The 25,615-nt window shown below is 33.9% G+C and overlaps 3 protein-coding genes across 3 annotated transcripts; all 3 read right to left on the bottom strand.

Moving 5' to 3' along the window:
• Nucleotides 1-608: 608 nt before the first annotated feature.
• LOC146944820 (uncharacterized) lies at nt 609-6,587 on the bottom strand. The gene is made up of 5 exons (XM_085747992.1): nt 6,006-6,587; nt 3,869-5,674; nt 3,648-3,698; nt 847-1,027; nt 609-760 (listed from the first exon to the last, which is right to left on the bottom strand). The coding sequence occupies exons 1-5, from the start codon at nt 6,585-6,587 to the stop codon at nt 609-611; spliced, it is 2,772 nt and encodes a 923-aa protein (XP_085604118.1).
• Nucleotides 6,588-14,999: 8,412 nt separating this feature from the next.
• PGLP2 (2-phosphoglycolate phosphatase 2) lies at nt 15,000-19,746 on the bottom strand. Its single transcript, XM_085743170.1, has 11 exons — nt 19,547-19,746; nt 19,398-19,465; nt 17,884-17,976; nt 17,724-17,795; nt 17,351-17,422; nt 16,703-16,762; nt 16,559-16,611; nt 15,815-15,912; nt 15,618-15,717; nt 15,410-15,513; nt 15,000-15,301 (listed from the first exon to the last, which is right to left on the bottom strand). Exons 1-11 carry the CDS (start codon nt 19,650-19,652, stop codon nt 15,201-15,203), a joined length of 927 nt encoding a protein of 308 aa, XP_085599296.1. The 5' UTR covers nt 19,653-19,746; the 3' UTR covers nt 15,000-15,200.
• Nucleotides 19,747-21,107: 1,361 nt separating this feature from the next.
• On the bottom strand, nt 21,108-21,770 carry LOC146944822 (glutathione S-transferase T3-like). The gene has a single exon (XM_085747993.1). The coding sequence runs from the start codon at nt 21,768-21,770 to the stop codon at nt 21,108-21,110; it is 663 nt and encodes a 220-aa protein (XP_085604119.1).
• Nucleotides 21,771-25,615: the final 3,845 nt, after the last annotated feature.

Here is a 25,615-nt window from a genome sequence, read left to right on the forward strand (position 1 = left end):
GTGCATGGTTTTTTTTTTGAAGGAATCTCTTCGTGCATGGTTATAAATCTCTTTTTTTTTTAATAGATTAAATGACTGTCATTTTAAAGTGTCACACATAATCGGAGAAGTCGGGACCCTTCAAAAAAAATTGGAGAAGTCGGGGTTGAACCTTAGTTATAATGTTTAACCTAATAATTTCGTTATTTTTCTTAGTTGAGCTAGGACTCGTGAACAACTATAAAAGTCTTATTGAAAAATTATTCGTCTTTAAATATAAAATTATCTATAAATTTTTAGATGCATGTATTACTTTTTTTAAAAAAATATATATCACTTTTTTTTTTTGATAAGGCCGGAGCAAAGTAACATCAAGAAAAAGAATATGTGATTTCTCAACTATACTCTAATCTTGTGTCACGTGCTCATATATATTATTAAAAAAAGGAAAAAAAGTACAGGAAAAAACTGGGGGGACATAGACCTCGCAAACGGGCATTACAAACATGTTAAGAACATACACTCCATTCAACCCTTGTCAAACTAACAAACAATGTTTGTGAGCACGAACTGGGTCTATTAAGTTGGCAAATGAACTGACTGTCAACACAGAAAGGACTCACGTGCCATCAACTCCCTTCACCATTAGCAGCAAGCATTACCGACTCTTTCGAGTCCAAAACAGTCCGAACTAACCTCTTTCGAGTCGACTTAGCATCAGACCAAAATTCTTGAGAGTGGGGAGCGGAATCGACCGCCAAAGCGGTAATCAACGAATCCCCTCACCAACCATTTGATGTGATAATCCACAATAAATTCATAGCCATTCTGGCCTAACAGTCCAAATTCAATCACTAAGGATCGAACCGGATTCATAACGAGTACAACCACCCAAAACAATATCGCTGTGTCTGTCGACGAACCAAACCAGGAAACTACAGACCTCAACAGATCTGGAAGAATCAGAAATCGACAAGCGGTGCATCAACACAACGACGAGTTCCCGGCGGCAAGAAAACCAACCCAGCAACTTTTGAACTCGATCCCTCTGAAACAGAGTTGTGAATGCAGACAGCCGGCTAACGAAACATTATTACAGAACCTCGAACCCAGTCACGACGGCACGATTCGAGTAAACCCAAATCGCCGGCGCTACCGACGGACTAAAAGAAACCGTGCCGAAAACCTGCACGACCGACGAACCAACGTCGGGAGAACAGGGAAGAGATGCGATGCGGATGGCAGACCCACCACCATCGTCGCATCGCCAACCACCACCATCTACATCTGAACGGAACAGGAAGGGAGGGCGGCGTGATTGGTGTTTAAAGAGTAAGCAGGTGTTTTGTTTGGCAAAAGGTAGTGGAAGAATCGGTAGTGAGTCTACATCACTTGTTAATACTTTCTTCGTCCTAAAATAAGTATCACAATTTGACTTTCGCATATTAAAAAAAAAAAACTCGATATCAGGCCCAAAGATGGACTAATTCGATGAGTCCAATTTCATTAACCATTTACTGGGGACCGATTTAAAATCAGGGCAAAATTTTGTATGAACTAATCCATCAAATTAGCACCAGGACAAATCAAATACGCAGACTTGTGAGATAAGTATACTCCAAGATCTCAAACCAATTACACCAATAAGTCAACCTAATTGGGTTAACTTTCACATATATTAATACGTAATTTTGACAATTAATGCTTTTAATTATCTATTTGCAAAAGATTATAAAAGAATGATATTTTGAAAATATTCGTTTAGACAAATTGAATGACTATATATTAACATTTGTCCTTACATAGTAAAAAATATATATAATTAAAGTAGCAAGGTCGTGTATGAGGCAAGGCGAAGAGGGGGACCATGTTAGGCACAAAAAATAAGTCTAAATTTGGGCCCATAAATAAATGAAAAAGGAGGTGTCGGATGTTGGTGCAAATGATATTTTTTTCTAAATTAAAAGTGTTGCAATTATTAGTGATTACGTATCTTGAAATGCTCATAGAAATTGGTTTGTATAAATTTTTTGATATCAAATAAAAAATTCAATGTTTTTTTATATGAAACTTGATGTTTTTATTGGATTATTTTTTAACGTGATAAAAACTATCATTTTCAAGCAAATTATTTTCATACTTTCAGAGTTTTATATACTTATTAGTTAGGGTTCAAATTATAGGTTTGTCCTAAGCCACCAAAATCTCATAAACGAATCTGCAAAGTAGATTATGTGAATAATAAACATGATCAAAAGATGAATTTATACAAAAATTGTAATTTAGTGATAGTCATACATATTTTAGATAAATTTATTACTTCAACGATTATTTTTAGTGTAGGGAGTATAATTCTTTTATCTTCTTTTCCCTTTTTATCTTCTTTGTCCCTTTTTTTTGGTACTACTAGAAAAAAGCACCAACAAAAAAAAAACGAAAAGAAAGGGCCATCTAGAAAAGAAAGTCCCTTATCCTTTTCTATTAATTACGGTATATTTATATTTTTATAACAATTTTTATAACTATGGATGAAATACTAATATCGTGTATATTACCTTTATACTTTTTGTTCAGATACTTGTTATTAATGTTTTCTAAACACATTTGATCACCAAACATGTTTTCTAAACACATTCGATCACCAAAAAAAATTATTTTCTAAACACATTCGATCCTTCCTTTTCTATCAAATTACTGTATTAACTATATATTTTTATAGAATATTTTGAGTAGTCATGAAAAAATTATTAGTACATCCTGTATATTACTACCTTATAATAGTACTTTTTCAGATACTTATTATTAATGTTTTCTAAACACATTTTATCACCAAAAAATAATGTTTTCTAAACAGACTTCGGCCCTTCCTTTTCTATCAAATTACTGCATTAACTATATATTTTTATAGAATTTTTTGAGTAATTATGGATGAATTACTAGTATGTCATGTATATACTACCATTATACTTCTTTTTAAGATACTTGTTAATTGTTATCAAAGATTTCTAAACACATTTCACCCAGAAAAATGTTTCCGAAACACTCAGATTTCATTAGGATGATAAGGTTTGTTGCATTGGTGGGTGCGGTGCATTGGTGGGTGCGGTTCTTCCGAGACCACGGATCATCTCCTCTTTCATTGTGAACATTTCGGTATGGTTTGACACCGTATTTATCAGTGGTTAGGCATCTCTTTTATTGCTCCAGCATCCGTTAGTGATCATCTTCATAAGTTTGTTCATTTGACGGGGCTACCGCGATTTACTCACTCTTTTCTGATGGTAATCTGGATGGCTATTGTCTGGGTTATTTGAAAGGAAAGAAACAACAGGATTTTTAAACAGAAGATTGACACTTTGGATCATTTAGCAGACAATGTTAAATTTATGTCTTTTTCTTAGCTAAAGGCAAATATGTCTACTTTCGCCTTCAGTTACAACGACTGGTGGCGGCACCCTTTACCTTTTTTTTTTTGAAACAGCCAATATTATTAAGACTAGCCGGCGTATGACACACCAAGCTAGGAAGGAAACTATTACAAGGTGCCGAATATATGTGAAACACCAATCCAAAACACCATCCCGTATATAATTGGAACATAAATCCAAAAGAGAGAGGGCGTTAATCACTGCAGGAAAATAACAACACAGTAGCAGAAAATAGACTACCAAATACAGGAAGCCAGCTGCTAAATCCACAAACAAGTGAAGCATGTGCCCCTGAACAAAAACGAAGAAGCCAGAACCCAGCAACGAGCAGCTCCACTAACCCGAAGTAAAAGCTAGCCAAAAAACTGACGCTTGACGCACTCCTTAGGATTCCAACACCACTCATAAAATAAACAAACCGAAATTTTGATCTTATTGAACAACCAACGCCACGATATCACCTTCACATCTTCTATAATATCCTCCACATTCGAAACTTGGTCATTAAAAATCCGGTTATTCCTAGCTTTCCAAAGCATCCAAATAGTGGCATGCCAAATGAGCCAAAGGCCACGCCGAACCTTTTTGTTCCTCTCCCAACCGTTCCAACAGAGACGGTGAATGAAAAGATTAGGTGGGATTAAGAAATTAAACTCCAACCAATTCATTACATCCATCCAAACCCGTGTAGCCACCGTACAATGAAGGAAAAGATGATTCGACGTTTCCACCCCGTTACCACACAACACACAAACCATTGAGGCCTCCAACGGAAGGACATTCCTAACATGAAGATTCACCTTCGTAGGTATACGATTAAGCAACAACTTCCAAGAGAACGCCACCACTTTTAAAGGTGTCGGACTTTTCCAAACTTGCGAAAACAAAAATTTATCCTCTTCCGACACTAAAACATCAACCAACACCAAACCTTCCAACTTCTCATAAGCGGATTTAACCGAGAAGCACCCATCCTCCTCCAACCTCCACTTCCATCCATCCTCTTCATCAACAAACCGAAAGCCCCTAAGATCCTCTCTAAGATCAACCAACAATTGTTCCTCCCACACAAATAATCTCCTCCTCCAACCAAAAGTCCACTCCTCTCCGGGATCTAGAGCTCCACCCACCGTTCCAACACTATCCTCTTTCTGGGTAGAAATAGAGAAAAGCCGAGGATATTTAACTCGAAGAGGCGAATTACCTCTCCAAATGTCATTCCAAAAACTCGTTGTTGTACCATTTCCGACACGCCTCACCACTTCTGAATTGAACCACGGACTCCCACCAAACCCATCAAGATTAACAATATCCTTCCACCAAGATGAAGAGAATGTAGGCCATAAATAAGAATCTCCCTCCACCATCCTAGAAATGTTATCACCATATTTAGCCATCAACACCTCCTTCCACAAAACATTACTAGATACCATCAATATCCATCTCCATTTTGCTAAGAGGTTAATATTTACAACCCGGATGTCTCTCACACCCAACCCACCATTCTCTTTCCTTTGGCAAATAGACTTCCACTTTACCCAACTAATCTTCTTCCCACCTCCAACGCCACCCCACAAGAACTCTCTTTGCAATCTAACAATCTTCTTCCACACCACCACCAGCATCTTCATAAAAGATAAATAGTAAATAGGAATAGAATTAAGCACCGAATTAATTAGCACAATTCTACCACCAAAACTAATATATTTTTGGCCCCATAAATTTAAACGCCGATCTAAAAGATCTACCAAAGGTTGCCAAGTTGCGGATTTCCTATGGTTGGCGCCAACCGAAAGACCCAAGTATCTAAAATGAAGGGAGCCTTGCGAACAATGTAGGAAGCTACACGCCATTTCCATAAAATCGGTTTGAACATTAACCCCAATCAAACAACTCTTCGCAAAATTAATCTTCAACCCCGAAGCCAACTCAAAACCTTGAAGCAAAGCTTTGCGAGTCCACAAATTCTCCACCGACGGAGTACCTACACAAAGAGTGTCATCCGCATATTGGAGATGAGAAACCTCCACCTCACTACCGGTGAAACGAAATCCCTCATACAAATTGAGATTAACCGTGTTCCTCATCAATCCATTAAATCCCTCCGCAACCACCAAGAACAAAAAAGGAGCCAACGGATCCCCTTGTTTGAGGCCTCTATGAATATTAATCTCCTCCGTGGGGCTTCCATTAACAAGAATAGACATACTCCCACCACACACACACAAGCTTTCATCCAATCTACCCGCTTGTAACAAAAACCCATTCTCCTCAACATATACACCAAAAAGCCCCAATCCACCGAATCATATGCTTTTTCGAAATCAACCTTAAGAATCAAGCAAGGCCTTTTTGCATTTTTTGCATAATCCACCAATTCATTAATAACCATAACTCCATCCACCAAAGTTCTACCTTTAAGAAAACCCGATTGATTAGATGAAATAATAGAGGTCATCACCCCTGCCATTCTTCTTGCTAAAACCTTCGCAAGCAACTTGTAGAGGCATCCTAACAATGATATCGACCTATAATCTTTAAGCTCCAACGGATAGAAAACCTTTGGGATCGAATTAACAAAAAAAAAGCCAACATTACTCTTGGCAAAGCCCCATTTTCATGAAATTGGTCAAACATGATTCTAACTTCATCTTTAATCAAATACCAAAATTCCTTAATAAATGCAAAATTATAACCATCCGGTCCCGGACTTTTGTCCCCATCACTATCTTTAACCACCGCCTCTATTTCCAACAAAGAAAAAGGGGCAATCAAACTCATATTCTCCTCCTCGGATAGAGATGGAAAAGGGACCCCGTCCAATTTAGGCCTACTACACAAAGGAGAAGAAACATGATTTGTGAAATAATCCACAACCGCTTTCCGAACATCGAAAGACGAAACCACCCACCCATCTCCCACCTTTAGAGCCTTCATAGAATTTGAACTAGTTCGCCTTTTGATGCACGAATGAAAATACTTAGAGTTAGCGTCCCCGTCCTTCATCCATCTTGCTCTAGAACGTTGAACAATGGAGGCATCCCTAGCCCTAAGAATCTTCCAAAGATCACAAAATTTAGATTTCCTACTAGCAATCTCTACCTCCTCTAAACCCAGCTCATCTCCCTTCTCATCCAACTCCTTGATATCCTCCACCAACCTCTTCACCCTTTCCTCCATGCCTCCATATTCCGCTCTATTCCACTCTCTAAGTCGGAGTTTAAGATTTTTAAGCTTTGTTTTCAACACAAAACTCATCCACCCATACACACCTTCCCTTCTCCACTCCTCCTCCACCACCCCCTTAAAGATAGGATTAGAAAGCCAAAAATTATCAAAGCGGAACGGTTTTGGCCCCCAATCCCACCCTCCACCCCTCAAAACCAACGGGCAATGATCGGACACATCTCTAGGAAGCACTCATAAAGTAGGTTCACCCCAAACATTCGTCCACTCCTCGGTAATCAAAACCCGATTAATTCTACTCATAGAGACCTCATTAGGATGAAACCTTGTATGGGTGTTCTAATCTAGCTTTGTTTTGTTTTGTCTTTCTTCCGAGTGCTTTTTTATGGCACCAGACTCTTAACAGTGTTTTTTGGTGGGTGGTTCTCTTTTGCACACCTTGTGCGAGATGAATCACTTTTTGTGATCTAATATATTTCATTTTGGCTTGTTAAAAAAAAACTATAATTTGAAAAAAAAAAAGTATATAAAATATATCTAAATATAAATTAAAGTTAATCTACTTAGGTTGGTATAGTGGTGTTGGTTTGAGACATAGGATTGTGCTCCCCTTAGGAGTTCGATTCACCCTGGTGCCAATTTCGGTGGACCAATCCATGCAGAGGTTTGTTTTGGCTTTAAATGGACACTTACAAGTGCACGGTTGGATTGAACCCCTCGAATTAATCAATCCTTGGGTCAGATACCGAGTTTTCATGCACATGATCAAAAGACGAAGATTGGATGCATGATTTTTTTTCTTGTTTGCGTGTTGTTCAGGTGTGGTGTAAGTGTTTGCATATGGTCGTTGCCCCTCTCCCATTTGCTAGCTCATTTTCTTTTTGACTTAAGGATTTTATTAAGAATGTTGGTTGGATTCTCCTAGTATGTAGATGTGACTTGTGCGCAAATCCTTTCTCTCCATGACCATGCGTATATGGCTTTTGATTCAAATAGAATTGACCATATGTAGCCTCTTGAGAGGATTGTCTCTTGGTCTCGACCCCTCAAGAGGGTTGTGGCTTTGAATATGAATGGTGACTTTCTGCATGGTTATTATAGCAGTAGTGGTGACTCGTCTATTATTTATGTTGAGATTTTGCCCCGCTTTCATGGGCTCCAATTATGTTGAGATTTTGATTATAGGAAGGTTGGTTGTTTCTTAGACGCAACTCACATGACTGATATTGTTAAGAGCGATATAAGTGTATATCATCGTTATAGTAGTCTCATCTCGGCCATCAAACACCTTCTATTAGATTGGAATATCAAGTCGACTCATACATTGCATGAAAGGAATTTTGCAGCAGATCATTTGGCTAAGTTAGGTGCTTCAACCTCTTTGAGGCTCGTTATTTTGCAGGACCGTCCTCTGGATATATCTTCATTCTCCTTGCGGATGTTTTAGATTTGACGTTTATTCGTCGTTAGTTTCTTTTTCTTTTCCTCAATTGTAGGGAAAAAAGTCATTTTATTTTATCATACTCACGAAAATGGTGTCCTCTTTTTAAACTCGGTCTTTTTGGTCTCAGCCATGTTTTTGAACCCAAAAATAACTATATGGTAACAACAAATATGAATTGTGGTTTCAAAAAATGGTTTTTTTTTCTCTTATTAAAAAATGTGGCAATAAATCACCACTTTTGGAGTCAAAATCTGTCATTTTTAGAGACAAAAATTATATGCAATGGAACTAAAATTACAACAAATATGATACATATTTGAGGGACTAAAATACTTGATTTTAAAATTGGTGGACGGTTTTCGTTACTGTGAGGATGTGTCATACTAGCATTAGTGTACGATATGTCGAGCTAAACTTTGTTATAATAGACAAAGCTAAAATTTATTTAGAGCTCTATTTAGCTAAAAAAAAATGTATTTTATTTGCCATAAAAAAAATTGTTTCATGCAAAATAGACTGTGAAGCATCCCAACAACTGACAAGTCATACTTTAAAAAATGTCATTTTTTTAACAGGTTATAACTCAATGCAACCTATTTTCACTTACATTTTCAATATTATTTTTCAAAATGGGGATTCGAAACTTGTTTTACCAAGAACTAATTTGTGGTAGATTAACCTATTCTGCCAAATTCAAAGCATTGCCTCTTATAATTAATGATATCAAGAAAAATTAATGATATCAAAGACCTCTCTTTTTTTATTTTTTTTTCCTAAGACATAGTGACAAGTCTTTAACTCCCAGTAAGGTCCCCTAAGTATTTCCACAGCCTAGGCCATTTGTGGTTAAAACAAGTTTTGAAGGGAGAATTAAATTGCCAATATGTTTCAAAAAAGTTAAATTACCAATAATTGGGTATTTCAATTTAAAAATTCTGAATTTACATGTTATTGAGAGAACAGGTACTATATGATACTTAATTGATAAGGTAAGGTTAAACAAAAGGACAACATCCCCCCATTAGCGTGGAGCACCTATTAGATTGTACTTGTTAGCCCTGCTGTCCTAGATCTTTCTTATGAACCAAAATATGATAAAATCAAAAATAGAAAAAATAGGTAGAAATACTATAGAAAAATACTCAATGAACTTGGGGAGAAATTATTTTTCCTATAGACAATAATTGTTAATATGATTATGTTTGCATGAAGACAATTGGTAGAAATACAAATTCCCATCACTTAAGCCGACATCAATATTTTTTGTTACCTAAAATGGGTGTATCTTCCCCTTGCAGTCAATGAAATCACCAAGTATTGGACCAACGGTCGATGAGAATGTTTGAGGTGATCCAATGAAAAATAGAGGTGTATTACTGAATCAACCAAGCTATAAGTTTTGGTGGACCATCCAACACACTCACTGCAATTTCTCATTAAAGCTTTGATTATGTGTGTAGTGTGTACCAAAAAGAAGTGCCTTTAATTTCATTGTAAAATGTACAGGTACCATTTTGTAAATAAGAAAAAATCCATCTCAATCCTCATCTTGTTATAGTGTGATCCTAGCAATTAATTTAATTATTATCAGTGTCTTTATAATACTAGCCATGCATGGCCCAACTTCTAAATGCTATTTGCTATGATGGGACATGGTATCACATAAGGTTCACTCAAACCATGTATATGTTCACATAAGGTTCACTCAAACCATGTATATGAGAGGAGTGAAGAACATAAATTTTTGGGCTACATTAATAAATGATATTTCCAATATCACAATAGTTTGGCTGAAATTGAATTCAATAGAGATGATAGAGCTAGGGGTGTTCAAAACCGAACCAACCCAATAGAAAAACCGCAAACCAAACCAATCCAAACCGAAACCGCAAAAAACCGCACTTGGTTCGGATGAATTCGGATGACTTTTGCACTAAACCGCGCGGTTCAGTTCGGTTTGCGGTTTGCATCTCAGCAACCGAACCAAACCAAACCAAACCGCAAGAATAATGAATATTACTTAAAAATGTACTTGCCCAATTACATAGCTCAAGAATAATCTCTTTTGATTCGATTTTTCCATTGTTGCACCATCAGGTTCGATTCTAATTCCTTTCCATCTCTTTCAATTCATTTCCCGTGATGAATTTGTTTCCTTTACTTCCCAATAATTTGTTTCATGCTTATGTTTCTTCTTAACTTTACCTATTTTGATATAGTTTTACCTAATATTTTATCTTATAAACAGCAAAATAAAATGTCCTATGTTTATTTTGGAACAAGTTGGCAATATTAGAGTTAATGTAGTATTTTTTTATCTCGCGATAAACCGTACAAACCGAACCAATCCAAACCGTATTGGTTTGGTTTGGTTTGGTTTGGATGACTTTTTAAAAATCAACCGAACCAAACCAAACCGCATGCTTTTTTATCTCGCGGTTTGGATGACTTTTATGCTCAAAACCGAACCAAACCGCACCGCGAACACCCCTAGATAGAGCTATAACAAAGTGCTTTATAGGGTAAATAAGGGTTTGGCGGAAGATACGGTGTTTTGAATACGAGGGTACAATAATCCTATGTTGAAAGAGCTCATGAAAAATCCAAAAAAGAAGTGAGATACTCCTTCATCTATTTTAATGACAAATACTACTAACTTGTGTCCTTAAAGACACATTTAAAAACTTATTATAAAAATATACGTATCAAAAGTCGTGCGGTCAATTTCTAAAACGTTTTTTTTTTTTAAAAAAAACTTTTAAAAAGTTAGTAAAATATTATGTTTTCCAATACAAAATTGCTCTTTTGAGTTCCTTAACATATGTCATTAAAACACAAATTAACATGACCCATAAAAATCGTCTTAGATTTTCAATACGGTGTTTTCAAACGTATTAAAAATTGAGAAAAGATATAAGTAAATTAAAAAAGTGTTGCAATTTTACAAAATTATCCTTATTAAGTTTGGATTACTACTCATCATCGTCATAAATGTAAAATATAATGATTTGAAAGTTATGCACTCAATATTAATTTAGGCATATACCGAGAAAAATAACTTATGTCATATAGATAAATTAAAACAATAATTTATTTTAAAATATTTTATACATACTAAAACAATATTTATCTATTAATAGAAATTGAGTCTAGCAGAAAGTATTAGTAGTTTTACACCTTCATTTAGTATTTGACAGTGACACGTCTCGAATAGGTTTACTTCAAGCGTGCATGTTATTGTGGAAATAAAATACTCCTACTTATCTTAAAATGTGGGAGTATATAAGTGGTTTTGCACATCTGTATAAGGTCCCAATTGAGTGTGAAATCTCATAAATAATAACAATAGAGGTGGTCTAGAATTCATTCCCCATCTCACATACGTCCCCCCAATTAGGCCTTAATTAATCTTTTTGGTGTTTCATATAATCCAAGTGTCTCTCTCTTTTCAGAAAGCATGAAGATATATATCCCAATAAATTATGGGTTTAGAAAAAAAGAATGTGTGTGTGTGTGTGTGTATATATATATATATATATATATATATATATATATATATATATCTTTTAAGTCTTCCCTTTAGTATATATCTACCACAAATAAAAACCATTCAATAACTCGGGACATGTCCACGATAGTATAAATTATATTTATAATGTGACCAAACATGTCCCCTTCAAACATCAACCAAATGTTTCTAAGGTTATCTTTATTTTTCTTTTGTATTATTATTATTTCATTTCATGTCATTTTTTCTAACACTATGCATAGCTCACCAAATGGGAAAATCTAAATATTTAGAATCTAAAGTGTCTCAAAAAACGACAATGAATCAACTTTGGACTGTGACTTTTATTTTACAATGTTTTGTTTGATTGCTCATGTAGTGGACAGCTTTTTTGGTTAGAGTCATTATCTAGAGTCATTCAGCAATAGCCACATGGATGGAGCAATGAAGAGAAGGTTACCATGACCTTCAATTTAAGGGATTAACATTAGATTATTTGGTTTTGGATTTTGACTATGCAATATAGTACCTAAGTTTGGTCCCAAACTAAAAAAGCAAATAGGGCACTACACGCTTCTTTGGTCCTATCCCTCTCTTAAAAACAGACACTTTTGTTTTCTTAGTTGCTTTTTTCTTTTTTCCATCTTTTCTCTAATAGCCCCTACCCCTAAAAATATTTTTTCCCTTGGTCAAACAAAACTTTATTTATTTGGTCCAATTTTATCTTTTAATTTATATCCTCTTTTTGTTAGCAGAAAATGTGGAAATGATGATAAAAAAAATCTTTGCTTTTTTCTTTTCTAATTTTTGAAGCATGTATGCATGTCCTAAGAGTGAGTGGAACCATACTAAGCTAAATACCTTTTCTCAAATACAAAAATAGAATCAGCTTTTTTTCTTTATCTTATCTTATACTATTAAATTAACAAATTGCTCAATAGGGTTTTTGTTTGTTTATTTCATAGTCAAAGTTACCAACATAAGCTATAGCATCTAAATTAACTTACTACAACAAAACATTGAGCCTATTATAACAAGTTTGATTAGTTATTATAGGCTTATATAATGTATGGGGAACATCTTAATAAAATATTTGCAATAACCTTGTATGAAAAAACCCTTTTTGACCTTTTTAGGACATTATATCGTGGCTTTCTAAAACCATGCAGTTTGAGCAAACCTTTGCAATTGCATGTATATATCTACTTTTGATTTTAATTTTCACTCCATGCAATGCAGCACATTCAAAAAGATATAGGAACACTAACCAAATGCATATAAACAATGCAAAGGGAAAATTAAATATACGAGGGGAAAACAAAGCAGATCTGAGCTCAATGCATAGAGGTTCGAGCTACTTACCCCATACTCACATGCAGTTCTATCTGTCATTTGATTCAAAACTAGAGTTTTATGCAGTGGTCCTCTACTCTATTTCATATTAAACTCATTATAGTTACTATGATTAATATTATATACCTAATGAGATTCTTCGAGTCTCTTCTAGTTTAATCAGATGTTTTGAGTTTGAGTTTAACATTTGAAATTAAGCAACGTCAAAACTCTTGATGGAGAACTTTACCGTTCATCGTGGTCATATTCAACTTGATAAATTAGTCTTTACAATTGCGTGAAGTCTGAAGATGATATCAGATTTTATTTAAAATGAGTAATATGATGCTTATAATCACTAATATTGTATATCTGCAACAATCAAATGGTAGAAGTAGTACAATTAGATTTTAACATGTGGCATGCATGTGAGTCTTGGGCCCCTCAACATAATTTACACATTTATTTTTATTTATTTATTTATTTTACTTTGGGTCTCTACAAAGTTTGAATTGTTTTTTGTTTTACTAGTAGAAGGGAATATATTCTTTCAAGAGGGAGACTCTGATGTTTCAGAGTTTGATAACCTCACATAGCTGAAAAAAGCTTTTAAGAAAGCTTTGGAGATGTGGGATTTGGATGTTAGCTTAACTTTTTGTTTAACTTTTTAGTTTCTTTTGATGTCAAAATCTCTACCGCCAAAAAAAAAAGTGTAAATTTTTTGGCATTGTCAATTGGTTAGATAAATTTTTCAATTGTGAATGCACAATTCAATATTTTGGCATGGCTGCAAGGTCCATAACTTTTCACTAACTGTCCTTTTCTTTCACTTATCATCATTCAAATCCCATTTTGACCTGTAAAATGGCTGGAAAGGAGGAAAAATAAAGTGGACCAATTATGATAATGAAACTTCTTTGATGCGAGTTGTTGAGTTATTAGAGGCATGCTTATCATCTTCATAGAAAAAATAAAACTTTAATTAAACCAAAGATGTAATATAGGGGTTGTGCTGATTTAGCAATGTGTAATTAAATATGGAAAAATAAAATATTTTACTATGTGTACCATGTGAACTTAGTAAGGGAAAGAACCACATCAAATGTGGTGTAAGGTCATTGATTGGTGCTACTGTGGAAGGACAAGGGGTTGTAAGTTATTATGACAGAGCACAACATGAGAATATTCCTCAAAATAGGACAAAAATCTCACAACCCTTCACTATTTGAAAGTTTAAAGTGGCTAATTACAAGATTTTTTAGTTAGGGACTATATTTATGGTAATTGCTCTACGACCCCTTGAATTACTTAAAATTTCGCGAAAACAACCATCAGGTTTTAGCACCAAATTCACTTCTAAGCAAAAAAAATGTCGATCGGTAGTTATGACTCGATAGGTGAGCAATCTTGAGGGGTCAAATTGAATAAGCTTCTAACTTTAAAAGAATATCCAATAGCAGTGTAGCATATCCCAAATATGGGCCCATTTTAGATTTGGGTCTAAGTGGCACACCAAGAGGACCATGGCCCAATAGGCCAATGAGGGGTCCTAAGAAATTTTACAAACTTTGGGTGTAGAAAGTGAATGAGGCACATCATACATGTGTAAAAGTTCCAGCACAAACAAGATTTGGATGAGTTGTCAACTCTTGTGAAATAACTATGGATTAAATAGTTGACTTGGGTGAATCATGGATAAATTTTTGTCATCTTATGCTCAGATTGTTTAATTTTCAACTTATCAGATTATGCTGATTTAGTTTGAGACCTAAAACCAGCTTCAAAATAGTTGCCTAATGTCCAACATGGAAAGGGATATACAACAACTAATTTGTGCCTAACACTGTTCAGTTTTGACTAGTTTGTGTTCTATTTTGATTTGATTGCATCACCTCAAATTATGCATTATCTTTTCTACTATGGTCATCTACTGGTTCATATCCAGGATTCCTAAATTCCACTTCCACTAATAAATTATATTCTTAAGTCTCACCGTTACCAATTTTTTTTGACTTGTTCCTTTCAGTCATCCCTTTTAAGTGGAGCAACTTCTTGTAGAATAAGATGGCACATTGAGATTAAAGCCAAAATCATCAAACCAATGTGAATTATGGTAAAAGTATTGCTTAAGTCACAATTAGCACATTAGATAAATAATGAGGGAAGATTGTTGCAAACCCATATGGGATGCTTGGTTTACATTACCACAAAGGCATAGACCAAAGTAAGGTGCCAACCATTAGAATAAATTGTATCAATGTGGGAGGCATTATTCTATAGCCTTAATGAGCTGAAAGGAATGTCTAAATTGGGGAAAAGCAATTTATGCTCCCAATAAGTCAAGCATATCAGAAATTTTGCTTGCATAAAAATCTGGCTGAATATTATTTGAAGGGTCTTGAAGATCTGATTGAGTTGTGCAACCTGTTTGCACAAATAAAAGTAATCACAACATGTCATGAATGTGTTCTGTCTTAAGTAGTATGTTGGGTTAGGTCTATTTATGATACAGAAAAATACAAGTCTCATTACCTGAAAGTACTAGAAGAGTTTTGCAACCAGCACTTTGTCCGAACAATATATCAGTATCAAGTCTATCACCCACCATACACATCTTGGAGCAACTTAGATTGAACCTGCTTGAAATAGAGCGTTATGTTCGGAGAGAGAGAAATATAAGTAAAATGAAACAGGTCCCTGTGGACAAAACCAACAAATTTAAGAATTTAACTTTTCTTACTTCTCAAGTAAAAAGTCCATCATAAAGGTTGATGGTTTCCCCACTACAACAGGCTCTTTCTGGGTTGATCCACACATGGCCGCAACCATACACCCGGCTCCTGAAATCCAAATTTTAATCATTATTATTAGTACATACAATCAAGTTGCATATTAAATCTCCACCAATTAAGAATAAAATGGGATTTAATAGAAGACCGGGCCATTCTTGGGAAGGAGTCATGTGCCCAACTGCATCACGGTTGGTGGCAATGAAAAGGCATCCTGGATTTTCGCGTATGCAAAGGGTTCCATACCTGTTAGATGAAATTTGAGATATCAACGTATGAAATAACTAAAAGCAAGTGATTACATAATTGTGAACTGAATTCTTAAAACAGTATTTTTGTATAATCAGAATTTAAGAGGATGCTGCCATGAAAAATTATATGATTTTGATGAAAAGAAAAACCTACCTATATATTCACCTACAGTATACTGCTTTCGAAGTCAATCACTTTAAGAAAAACTCTTCTGCTTTGGGTTCACTTAACTGTTTAAAAACTGCTTTAATACATTTTTAATATTCTGAAAAAGGCGATTTGTTCACTGTAACATTTTGCAGTGTTGTGAACTTATTTCAACAGCCCACGAATCAAACCATACAAATCTTTGATGTAAACAAACATTTGAGAGAGGTTTTAAAACTTCAAGGGGCTGGTGAAGCCAAACTACGATCATTTAAAGTTCAAGATAAGTCAGTTTTGACCAAAACAATATGCGATGTGGATGCTTCAGGTTATACTAGCAACCTGTATATAGTTCTGTTAGTATCAATACTCTTGTGGGACTCCATAAATTTACAAATATAAGTCTTTGAGGGTTCTGAACATATATATTTTGAGACATAAGAAGCAGAAGATAAAGTGCTCTAGAAAAGAACAACGGAAAATATTTTCTTACTGCAGCTTGTAATAGTTAATTTTTGGATCTATACCAACCACTACAGCTCCAACCTGCAGAAGTGAACTCGTCAGTTAACTTCAAGCAGCCATCTTAACGAAAACGAAGTTACTCAAAGTAACAATGGGCAAGGTGTTACATTACACTCTTATCATGTTCAAAAAAGCCGTTCTGCTTCCAGTCTATTGTTTTATCTGCATCTCCCTGCAATTATTGAATGCTTCAGAGAGAATTTTACAATCTTGTGAACCTCACTCCTATTTGTGCATTGTTTAAAGCATGTATTTCCCTTAATGTAGCCTGATAGACCCTATGATTACTTGAGTCAAACTGCTAGCGCAAGGGTTTCCTTTCTAACAAGAAATTCAAAAGTACATGTCGCTAACCCCTCCTAATTAGTTCCTATTCAACGAAGGTAAAAAATTAATCATACAAACAACAAAAGTTATGAGCAAAATACAACTTAAGCAGAAAAACTAATCCAGTAGAATAACAATGCATGCATGCCTCTTAAATTTCCCCGCAGACACTATGTTCTTCAATTTCAATGAGGAAAAAATATGGGAGATAGCCCAGATGGGCTATAACCTCTGTAGCACTGACGCCTCTGATCAAAGGCATGTCCGGTGTCTGACATGTGTCGGTGTCCGGCACTGACACATGTCATTACGTTCAAATAATTTATTTTGACAAATTATTACTGGTCTCGACGTGTTAGTGTCGTGTCCGGTGTCAGTGTTTGTGTTAGTGCTTCATTTCATCGGGTATAACTCATAAATAGGGAAAACTTACAGGACCACCAAAAGCTGTGAAACCCGCAAGCTGCAACTCATCCAGTATACCATCCCCACCAATCACATAAACCTGAACATTGGGTAGTACATTAGTAAATCTACACACATGTAGGTGACTGATTTTCACCTCAAAAATCCAAAAGGAAACTGAAAACTAGGAGTCCTAATTGATAGAAGGGAAAATTTCCATATTATATTTCACTTTCAATTCCAAATAAAAATATCACATTTTATATTATGGTTAAGCAGTGACGATTTGATGTAAACCAACCAAGCCATTCACCATCCTCAATTAGCAAGTAACTAGTAATCATAGTTGGTAACAGAAAAAATGAAACAAGTGAAGGCAATGGAGTAAGCAAAGCAAGAACCTTGTTTTGGGTAGGGAAATTGTTGACCTTCAAGTACATAGCAGCTGCAAATGACGAGGAGAATATCTCATCCTATAATGTAATTAAAAAGAAAAATTATAGTAAGCACAAGAGAATTGTGAAAACATGAAATTGAAACAGAAAGAGAAGCAAAACAAACCGGGGAAACAGAAATTCCCAAGGATTTGAACTTTTCAGCATATTGACTCCTAGACTTCCAAGAATTATTAGTGACAAACACCAACTTCTTCCCCTAACAATGAAGTTGCGGATTAATATTAACATAGAAGCATTTAATTTTAAAAAAATGGAAGAAAAAAATAGTGGAACTTGTAATATGGAATGACTAAATCCGCATTTCAGTTCCGTAAATTGTAAAACTCAAGCAATCTAGTCGTCAAATTTACGAAATATCAAATTAGTTCCTTAAATTAAAATAAGGTCAATCAATTTCGTTCATCCATCAAAACCAATGAATATATATATTGACTTAACAAGTCTTTTGCTGCATCAAGACAAGCATACAACATTCTGTGGTGATAAATTTGAAAAGAGAATAGATTGACATATGTTAAATTAAAGAGAAGAAATTGTTATTGTGCAAATTTGAAAGACTAAACTGATGCAACTTTACCATTTCAATCACTAAGCACGTGTTTGTTTCCGCGTCCGCTACACCAATAAACTTGTGTTTTTTTTTAAGCTACAATCATTAGTGTTAAAATAAAGAATCTTTATATTCCTTTAATTGTACAACTTCCTAGACAGATTGTATAACTCCTAGAGTATTCAACTTCCTAGGCTAGTGCTTACTAAATAAGCATTCAATGTATTTATTGTAAAGCCATTATAAATACAAGGTGTGTGATCTCATTATAGACACGCGAGTTACACAGATTTACAAAGAGCTTTACATCTTTTACAATTAGCTTCTCATTTTCATGGTAAACTAGTCGAGATACCAGTGCTACAACCAAACATGTGCTAAGTGTATGTTTGGTTCAGCCGTGAACAAGATTGATTTTGAGTTAATTGTCTCTGTAAAATTGATTCAAATTGATTCTGGATAAAAGCGCGTTGAAAATAAAGTGGTTTATGTTTGGGTATATTTACGTAAAAGCAGTCAATAATGTGATTTATGTCTGGGTATATTTATCTAAAAGTGGATTTAACAATAAATTTCAGGCTAAAATCAATTGTAGAAGATAAAAGCTACAGATTCTAGCTTTAAGTAGAATCAATTCTACAAGCAAAATCGATTTTCCGCATATGTTTCGTTGTGCAGTGGGGAGAATTGATTTTGTAAAACTGTTTTGGTTAAAACTAAAAGTAATTCCGCCCAAAAGTGATTTTTGTTTGGATACAATTGAACTATAAATATTTATGTGAAAATCAATTCTGAAATCAAAAGCTACAGATAGTAGTTAATTCCTGAGGTTTATAATTGATTTTGACATGTTCCGTTGCCCTCGAGTAGAAATCAGAACTTACCTAGAAATTGATTATAAAGGTGTATAATCAATTACATATTGATTCGAACATGAAGCTGGAAATTAAAACTTTTGATTCTAGAATTGATTTTCACACTCAAAATTATTTTTCAACTCAGTTTTACGTAAATGTGTTCAAATATAAGGAAGGAAGCATTGCATTAGCAATAGCAATAGCAGTTACCTTGTGGCGAAGCATGTCAAGAGTTTGAGAAGCGCCATCAATAAGTTGATCACCCTTCCAAATCACACCTAATAAAGCAGAGCAGAGAAGTAAATGAAATTGTGAAGGAATAAAGAAAGAAAGAGATTGAAAGTATTAATTATTTATACCATCGCAATCGAAGAGAAAAGCTTCGACAGAATCTAATAGATGTTTGAAATTCTCAACTGAAAGTGCCTGCGACTGCGACTGCAACTGCAACTGCAACGAACTCATCAGAGCAGAGCAGAGCAGGTGAATCTTCCAATCAATCACAACGAAACACACTGCGTACGTGCTTCTACGCTACCTTACTTTTTACCGGATCCTTCTTGTTTGCGTAGTATGTAGTAACTAACTAACCCACACTATCATTTTCGGTTAAGTCATTGAATTAAAAAACAAAAGAGAAATGATATTTGTACAACCATTTTGCAACAACTTTTTGACAACTTTCTCTCTCATACTCACATTATGTTTTTATTCTCTCTCTTCCTTTTTCTCTCTCTATTATTTTTGACCAATAGAAATAGAGGAAATGAAAGTTGTTATGGAAATTGTCACTAATGGTTGTTCATATATCATTGCTCAAAACAAAAATAGAGAAAAGACACGAAAAAAAACTTCTAAAATTGTTACGTGTATGTCACTTTGGTCTTTACTACATCAGTATGACGTGTGGTTGATGGTCTACGTCATATTCTTTTATAGCTACTCCCTCCGGTCACTATTATAAGACCATATACAATGGGAAAAATAATTCAATACCCTTCAACACCCACTTTTTCAATTCCCAACACTCCACATCATTTTCTCTCTCTTAATTCAACACCCATTCAATTTTTACCACTCCAATGGTAAACATTCAACACCCTACCCCACCACTTTTTATTTCTTATTCTTATTTAATTTTTGTTTTTATAATTACATAAAATTATAATTATCGATTTAAATTAAATTAAAATAATACAATTAATTTTTTTTAAAAACAATATTTATTGAAATATTTTTTTTCTTAACTTAAAATGCAATACAACAAACTAAGCACGCGACACACAAATAGCTTAAAATGCAAGACAACAAACAAGCACACAAAACACAACTAATTTATTTAGTCTGATACAAATCATCTTCAATCACGAAACATTCCAAACTTTGTCCATATGTGCTTCACGAGATCTGCTTGCAATTCGTGATGAACATTTGGATCACGCAACTCGGATCTAGCACGCACATGATTTGCAAAGGTGGGTAACACCTCGGTCGAGTATGGTTGCGGTGTACTAGATTCACTTCCCTCAGATTGCTCAAAATCGGTCCAACGTTGAGCAACATTGAGGACTAAACAACACTGACAATTATTTAAAGCAACATTGAGGACTAGACAACACTGACAATTATTTAAAGTAAACATTGGGGACTAGACAACACTGACAATTTTGACCGAATACAAACAAATATTAGTGAAATTAATTTCCAAACAGCTCACGCTCCAAGTTTTCCAACATTTTTTTTTCCTGTCATCGAGATGCTCTTGAGAACTTAACTTCATGTACAAGTCCATTTTCTTCAATCTGTTTTTCTCCTGTTGCACTGCAGTGTACTTTTCCATTTTTTCGGTGTACTCTTTAAATTGTTCCATCTCTTGCACCTTCATTTCTTTGAATTGAACCCACTCGTTTTCCACCTCCTTCAAGCCAGCGTCATTGCTTTTCTTTTTTCCTTTTTTTTAGCTGCCTCCCTTCCCATTGGACGAGCACTAGATCCTACAGAGTCCTCGTGAGATCTCTTAGATCCACTACTACCTGAGCCAACATTTCCTCCCACTTGACTGCCTCCTACTTGACTGCCATAACGTGGTTGATCACGAAGAGCGCGCCATTCTTCCTTTAAAGTAAATTTACCATTCTTCCCACATGCATATATTTCCTGGGCTTTTGCCAAAACATCATCTTCCGACCAACCGCTTGCTTGCTGACGCTTAGCGGTATCATAAGCACCAACCCATTTATTTATTAATTTGCTCATATAATTAAAACGGTTTCGGCATGCAATGACATCGCGTGGAGAATCGAATGAGCAATGCTCATTACAATACTCAGTAATTTTACCCCAATATGCTTCACTTGTCTGGTTTCTCCCGACAACACTGGATGTTCCATATTTTATCCACCCACTAATTAACACCAAATTTTGTTCAGTGTTCCATGATGGTTGGGGGTTTTTTTTGCTCTTAGGAGTTGTATCCTCTGGAGTGACTTCATTGTCTCTTGTCATTTCTCCAACACTCTGAAAATTTTCATTCATCATCGGCATATAACCATTAAATGGGGGTGTTTGAGATGGATATCCCATCATAGATCTAGAATATGGATGAAAGTTGTTTGGAACAGAGGATGGGTGATTGAAATTTGAGGCAAAACCAAAATTAGGCATGTTTTGAGGATTTTGGTTGAGAAATTGATTTGGGTTTTGAGGATATTGGTTGGGAAATTGATTTGGGTTTTGAGGATGTTGGTTGAGAAATTGATTTGGGTGTTGATAATTGTTGGGATTTTGGTAGCTAAATGGGTAATCAGAAGAATTTTGGGTGTTGAATTGATTGTTATTGGGATCCATTTCACTAATCAAAGACTAAAACTTTAAAAGAAAGACTAATAATGAGATTAAGAGAGTGAAAAACTTGATTTTTTTTCTGTGTCCAAATGAAATGATCCAAGTCTCTATTTATAGAGAAAAAAAAATCACGAATTTTGGTAAAAAAAAAAAAAAAAAAAAATTATTTGCAATGAAATAATTGAGTCCAAATTATTAAGAATATAAAAATCCAAGCAGCCAATCGTAGCAAGCCACGTGGCAATTTCTTTATCCCTTCCTTTCTCTCACCGCGTGAACTGTTCCACCACTTGCTCTTGTCGGCGCGTGACGTACACGCGCCATTTTCAGCCATTCCCGCGCGGCCACGTGGCAGTTCGCACAGGATTTCAACTTGCTGAATTTTTTCATCCTCTCTTTCCTCTGCATAATATTCAATAGGGCATTGCAATGGTTTCAATAGGTTGAATTGAGATTCAACAAGACCATTGTAAGTGGTCTAAGCAAAAGTTGACTTTTTAGGTTCATTTAATAAATGATGTATGTAGTCTATATATAGACTACATACATTACTTATTGAATGAATCTAAAAAGTAAACTTTTGCTTATAATAGTGACCGGAGGGAGTACAAGTGACCATCAAAATTCCCTAAAAAAAGTGTAAACCATCAAAATACATTTTTAGTTTTTGTTTTTGTTTTTTGGCTAAATTACGCTAAAAGTTCTTTAAATTATTTAATTGTAATAAATTAGTTTTTAAGTTTTTTTTATCACTTGTATCTTTTAAATTATTTAATTGTAATAAGTTAGTTTTAAGTATTTTTCGTATGCTACAATGCAATTTGGCAAAATAAATGACATATGCAATTTGGAGATAGATGAACACATAAAATAGATACTGGATCCTACCATTAAATGAGCTCCACTATCATTAATTATTTTTTATTTTTTTCAAATGTTTGTATCGTTGTCTCCAAATAAAAAATGGAGAAGATCATAAATAGAGAGGATCTTAACTCATTGTATTATATGATATAGGAACAGATAAGAAATGTATTAGTTTCATCTGAAAGATTATAAATAAAATTTGGGTTATGTTAACCAGTGCCCTTATGACACTTGTTAAGGAAACCAAAATTAGTATGTTTGCAGGATTCAACAATATTTTGACTTTTAAAAAGTTAAATTCATCAATTTTCACTATTTCTCAACACAATATTTCTATTTGTATTCTCTTAACCAATGATCAGATCTATGACATATTTGATTTATCAAGGATATCAATAGTTAGGTATTAGGAATACCTGAAGCTTTTGATGGTAGACCTCTCAACAACAACATAAACAGACTGAACAAAGTTAGCGACGGCTGATTGGTTCTTCCTTAACCGGTACTTTTACGCCTTAAGTTCTCTTCAGATGGGTAGAAGAGAATGTTTGTCGTATACAGTGTATTGGGGACCATAGTCTCTTTTATCTATATCTATATCTATATCTATACCTATATTATATACAATTAAAAATGATTTACAATGACCAAAATTAAATGCTTCTATTCTCTTGGCCATCCACATGAGCATTTTGCCACTTGGCAATTGTGAATTGTTTTTCTCATTTTTTGTCACAATAACTATAAGAGTAATGATATTTTGACATCCATTTGATGACAACTTTGTTGACAACCTTGTTTTTCTCACTTCTTATTGGTCAAAAACAATAGAGAGAGAAAAAGGAAGAGAGAGGATAACAACATCATGTGAGTAAAAGAGAGAAAGTTGTCCAAAAGTTGTCAAAAAGTGGTTGTCAAAATATCATTTCTCTAACTATAAAAGGCAATATTCAAAGGAAACAAATAGAATTAACTTGCATGAGACTAATTTTTTTTGCATTTATTTGAGGAAAAAAAAAAAGTAGTATCTGACAATGCTTGATAATCGTTTAAAAACGGGAGAAAAAAAATCCCTGCATTTTTATTCACCAAGAATAATACCAGTAATGCTCTAATACTCTTTTTTATACAAATCAATTTTATTTTTTTAATCACTATCTAACTACTATATTATGAAATGTTCAATTTATTTAAAGTATATGAGATGATTTCTTAAAAAATTAATAAATGGTTTTTTATTTGAACCAAATATATACAATTTTAATATTATTTAACACCTAAATACCTAAATATGAAGCTTGTCCTAAGGAACAAAATCTCATTCTAAATAATTCACAACGGGAAATATCAATTTTATTTTTTTAATCACTATCTAACTACTATATTATGAAATGTTCAATTTATTTAAAGTATATGAGATGATTTCTTAAAAAATTAATAAATGGTTTTTTATTTGAACCAAATATATACAATTTTAATATTATTTAACACCTAAATACCTAAATATGAAGCTTGTCCTAAGGAACAAAATCTCATTCTAAATAATTCACAACGGGAAATATTAAAGTTTGTAAACAACAAAAAATTAAATGTTAGAGTTGAGAAATACTGGATTTTAATTCCCAATTAATATTCCATAAAAACAATTAATTTGATCATATTTTTTAATGTCAAATTCTACTAATCACAAACTCAAATTTGATGTATATAGATGAAATTTGATAGTGCATACATCACATATTATTAATAGCTTTAAATGTCTCTAATTGATTCTCAATTTTGAACAAACTTTAGACTCTAAAGTGTGATATTTTCAGCCTATAAATAGAGGCAACTGAAATGTGAAAAAGTGCACATTTTTTCTTTAACTCCGTAGAATAAAATATCTTTTGTATTTTGAGTACTATAACTAGCTATCATGGTGTTTTTATATTATTTATGATTTATTATTTATATTTATTTTGTTAATTGTTTTATATCTTTATGTATTTTTTTTTATCTTTCATGAATTTATTAAAAAAACAAAAATCATATTTTTTTTATTTTGCAACCGAGACTTCAGTGGATTTGTGATATTTATTTTTCAAACATAAAACACGCTTTCTGATTCTATTTATTTTGTTAAATACCTTATTTATTTATGTTTTTTATTACTTCAATTTAAAAGAAATAGCAAATTAAAGAAAAATTTAGTACCTTAATTTCTTATATGATTTATACTTTTGTATGACATATTCTTCTTTTGTAAATGCTTCTCCATTACTTCCAATTCAAATAGTGTCATGATTTTCAACATCACGGACTTTAGTTATGTTTTCTTTTTTTGAAAAATGCTTAGGATAACTTCTTGATAGCGATGATTATTCTCAGACATCACATTCACTTGAGTAAACCTTCTAAAAATATTACTCCTCCAAAACATACTACTCCTTTCTTTTATACATCTGACAATTCATACGGATTATTTCAGTGAAAAAAAAATATCACTATCCAACTCCTCCACGTGTCAAATTAATATCTAATTTCCCGATTCATTGCTACCATTAAAAATTTCATTTATTTAAAAATTTGAATTTTCTAATTTTTAAAAGATGGGCTTAATTATTTTGAAACATGGGTTATCTATCATTTTTCTAAATATAAGCATCTTTCTTTGTCAATTTCACCTCCTTTCTAAATATAAGCATTTTTCTAAAAACCATTGGAACAAAAACAGT

The sequence above is a fragment of the Medicago sativa genome, chromosome 2 (genome assembly GCF_051527215.1).
Source record: "Medicago sativa cultivar Bolivia chromosome 2, Bolivia_mono, whole genome shotgun sequence".
In the NCBI taxonomy this organism is placed as follows: domain Eukaryota; kingdom Viridiplantae; phylum Streptophyta; class Magnoliopsida; order Fabales; family Fabaceae; genus Medicago; species Medicago sativa.

What these genes read in the sequence shown, in the direction of transcription:
- PGLP2 (XM_085743170.1), bottom strand. Translation starts at nt 19,652, where the DNA reads ATGAGTTCGTTGCAGTTGCAGTTGCAGTCGCAGTCGCAGGCACTTTCA. An exon ending in TCCTTCCCAAGAATGGCCCG is followed by an intron (nt 15,718 to 15,814) that starts GTCTTCTATTAA and finishes TTTGGATTTCAG; the next exon opens with GAGCCGGGTGTATGGTTGCG. An exon ending in AACTCTTCTAGTACTTTCAG is followed by an intron (nt 15,302 to 15,409) that starts GTAATGAGACTT and finishes TTGTGCAAACAG; the next exon opens with GTTGCACAACTCAATCAGAT.
- LOC146944822 (XM_085747993.1), bottom strand. Translation starts at nt 21,770, where the DNA reads ATGGGATATCCATCTCAAACACCCCCATTTAATGGTTATATGCCGATG.
- LOC146944820 (XM_085747992.1), bottom strand. Translation starts at nt 6,587, where the DNA reads ATGGAGGAAAGGGTGAAGAGGTTGGTGGAGGATATCAAGGAGTTGGAT. An exon ending in AAAATGGGGCTTTGCCAAGA is followed by an intron (nt 5,675 to 6,005) that starts GTAATGTTGGCT and finishes TATGTTGAGGAG; the next exon opens with AATGGGTTTTTGTTACAAGC. An exon ending in ATATTATAGAAGATGTGAAG is followed by an intron (nt 3,699 to 3,868) that starts GTGATATCGTGG and finishes GTTTTTGTTCAG; the next exon opens with GGGCACATGCTTCACTTGTT.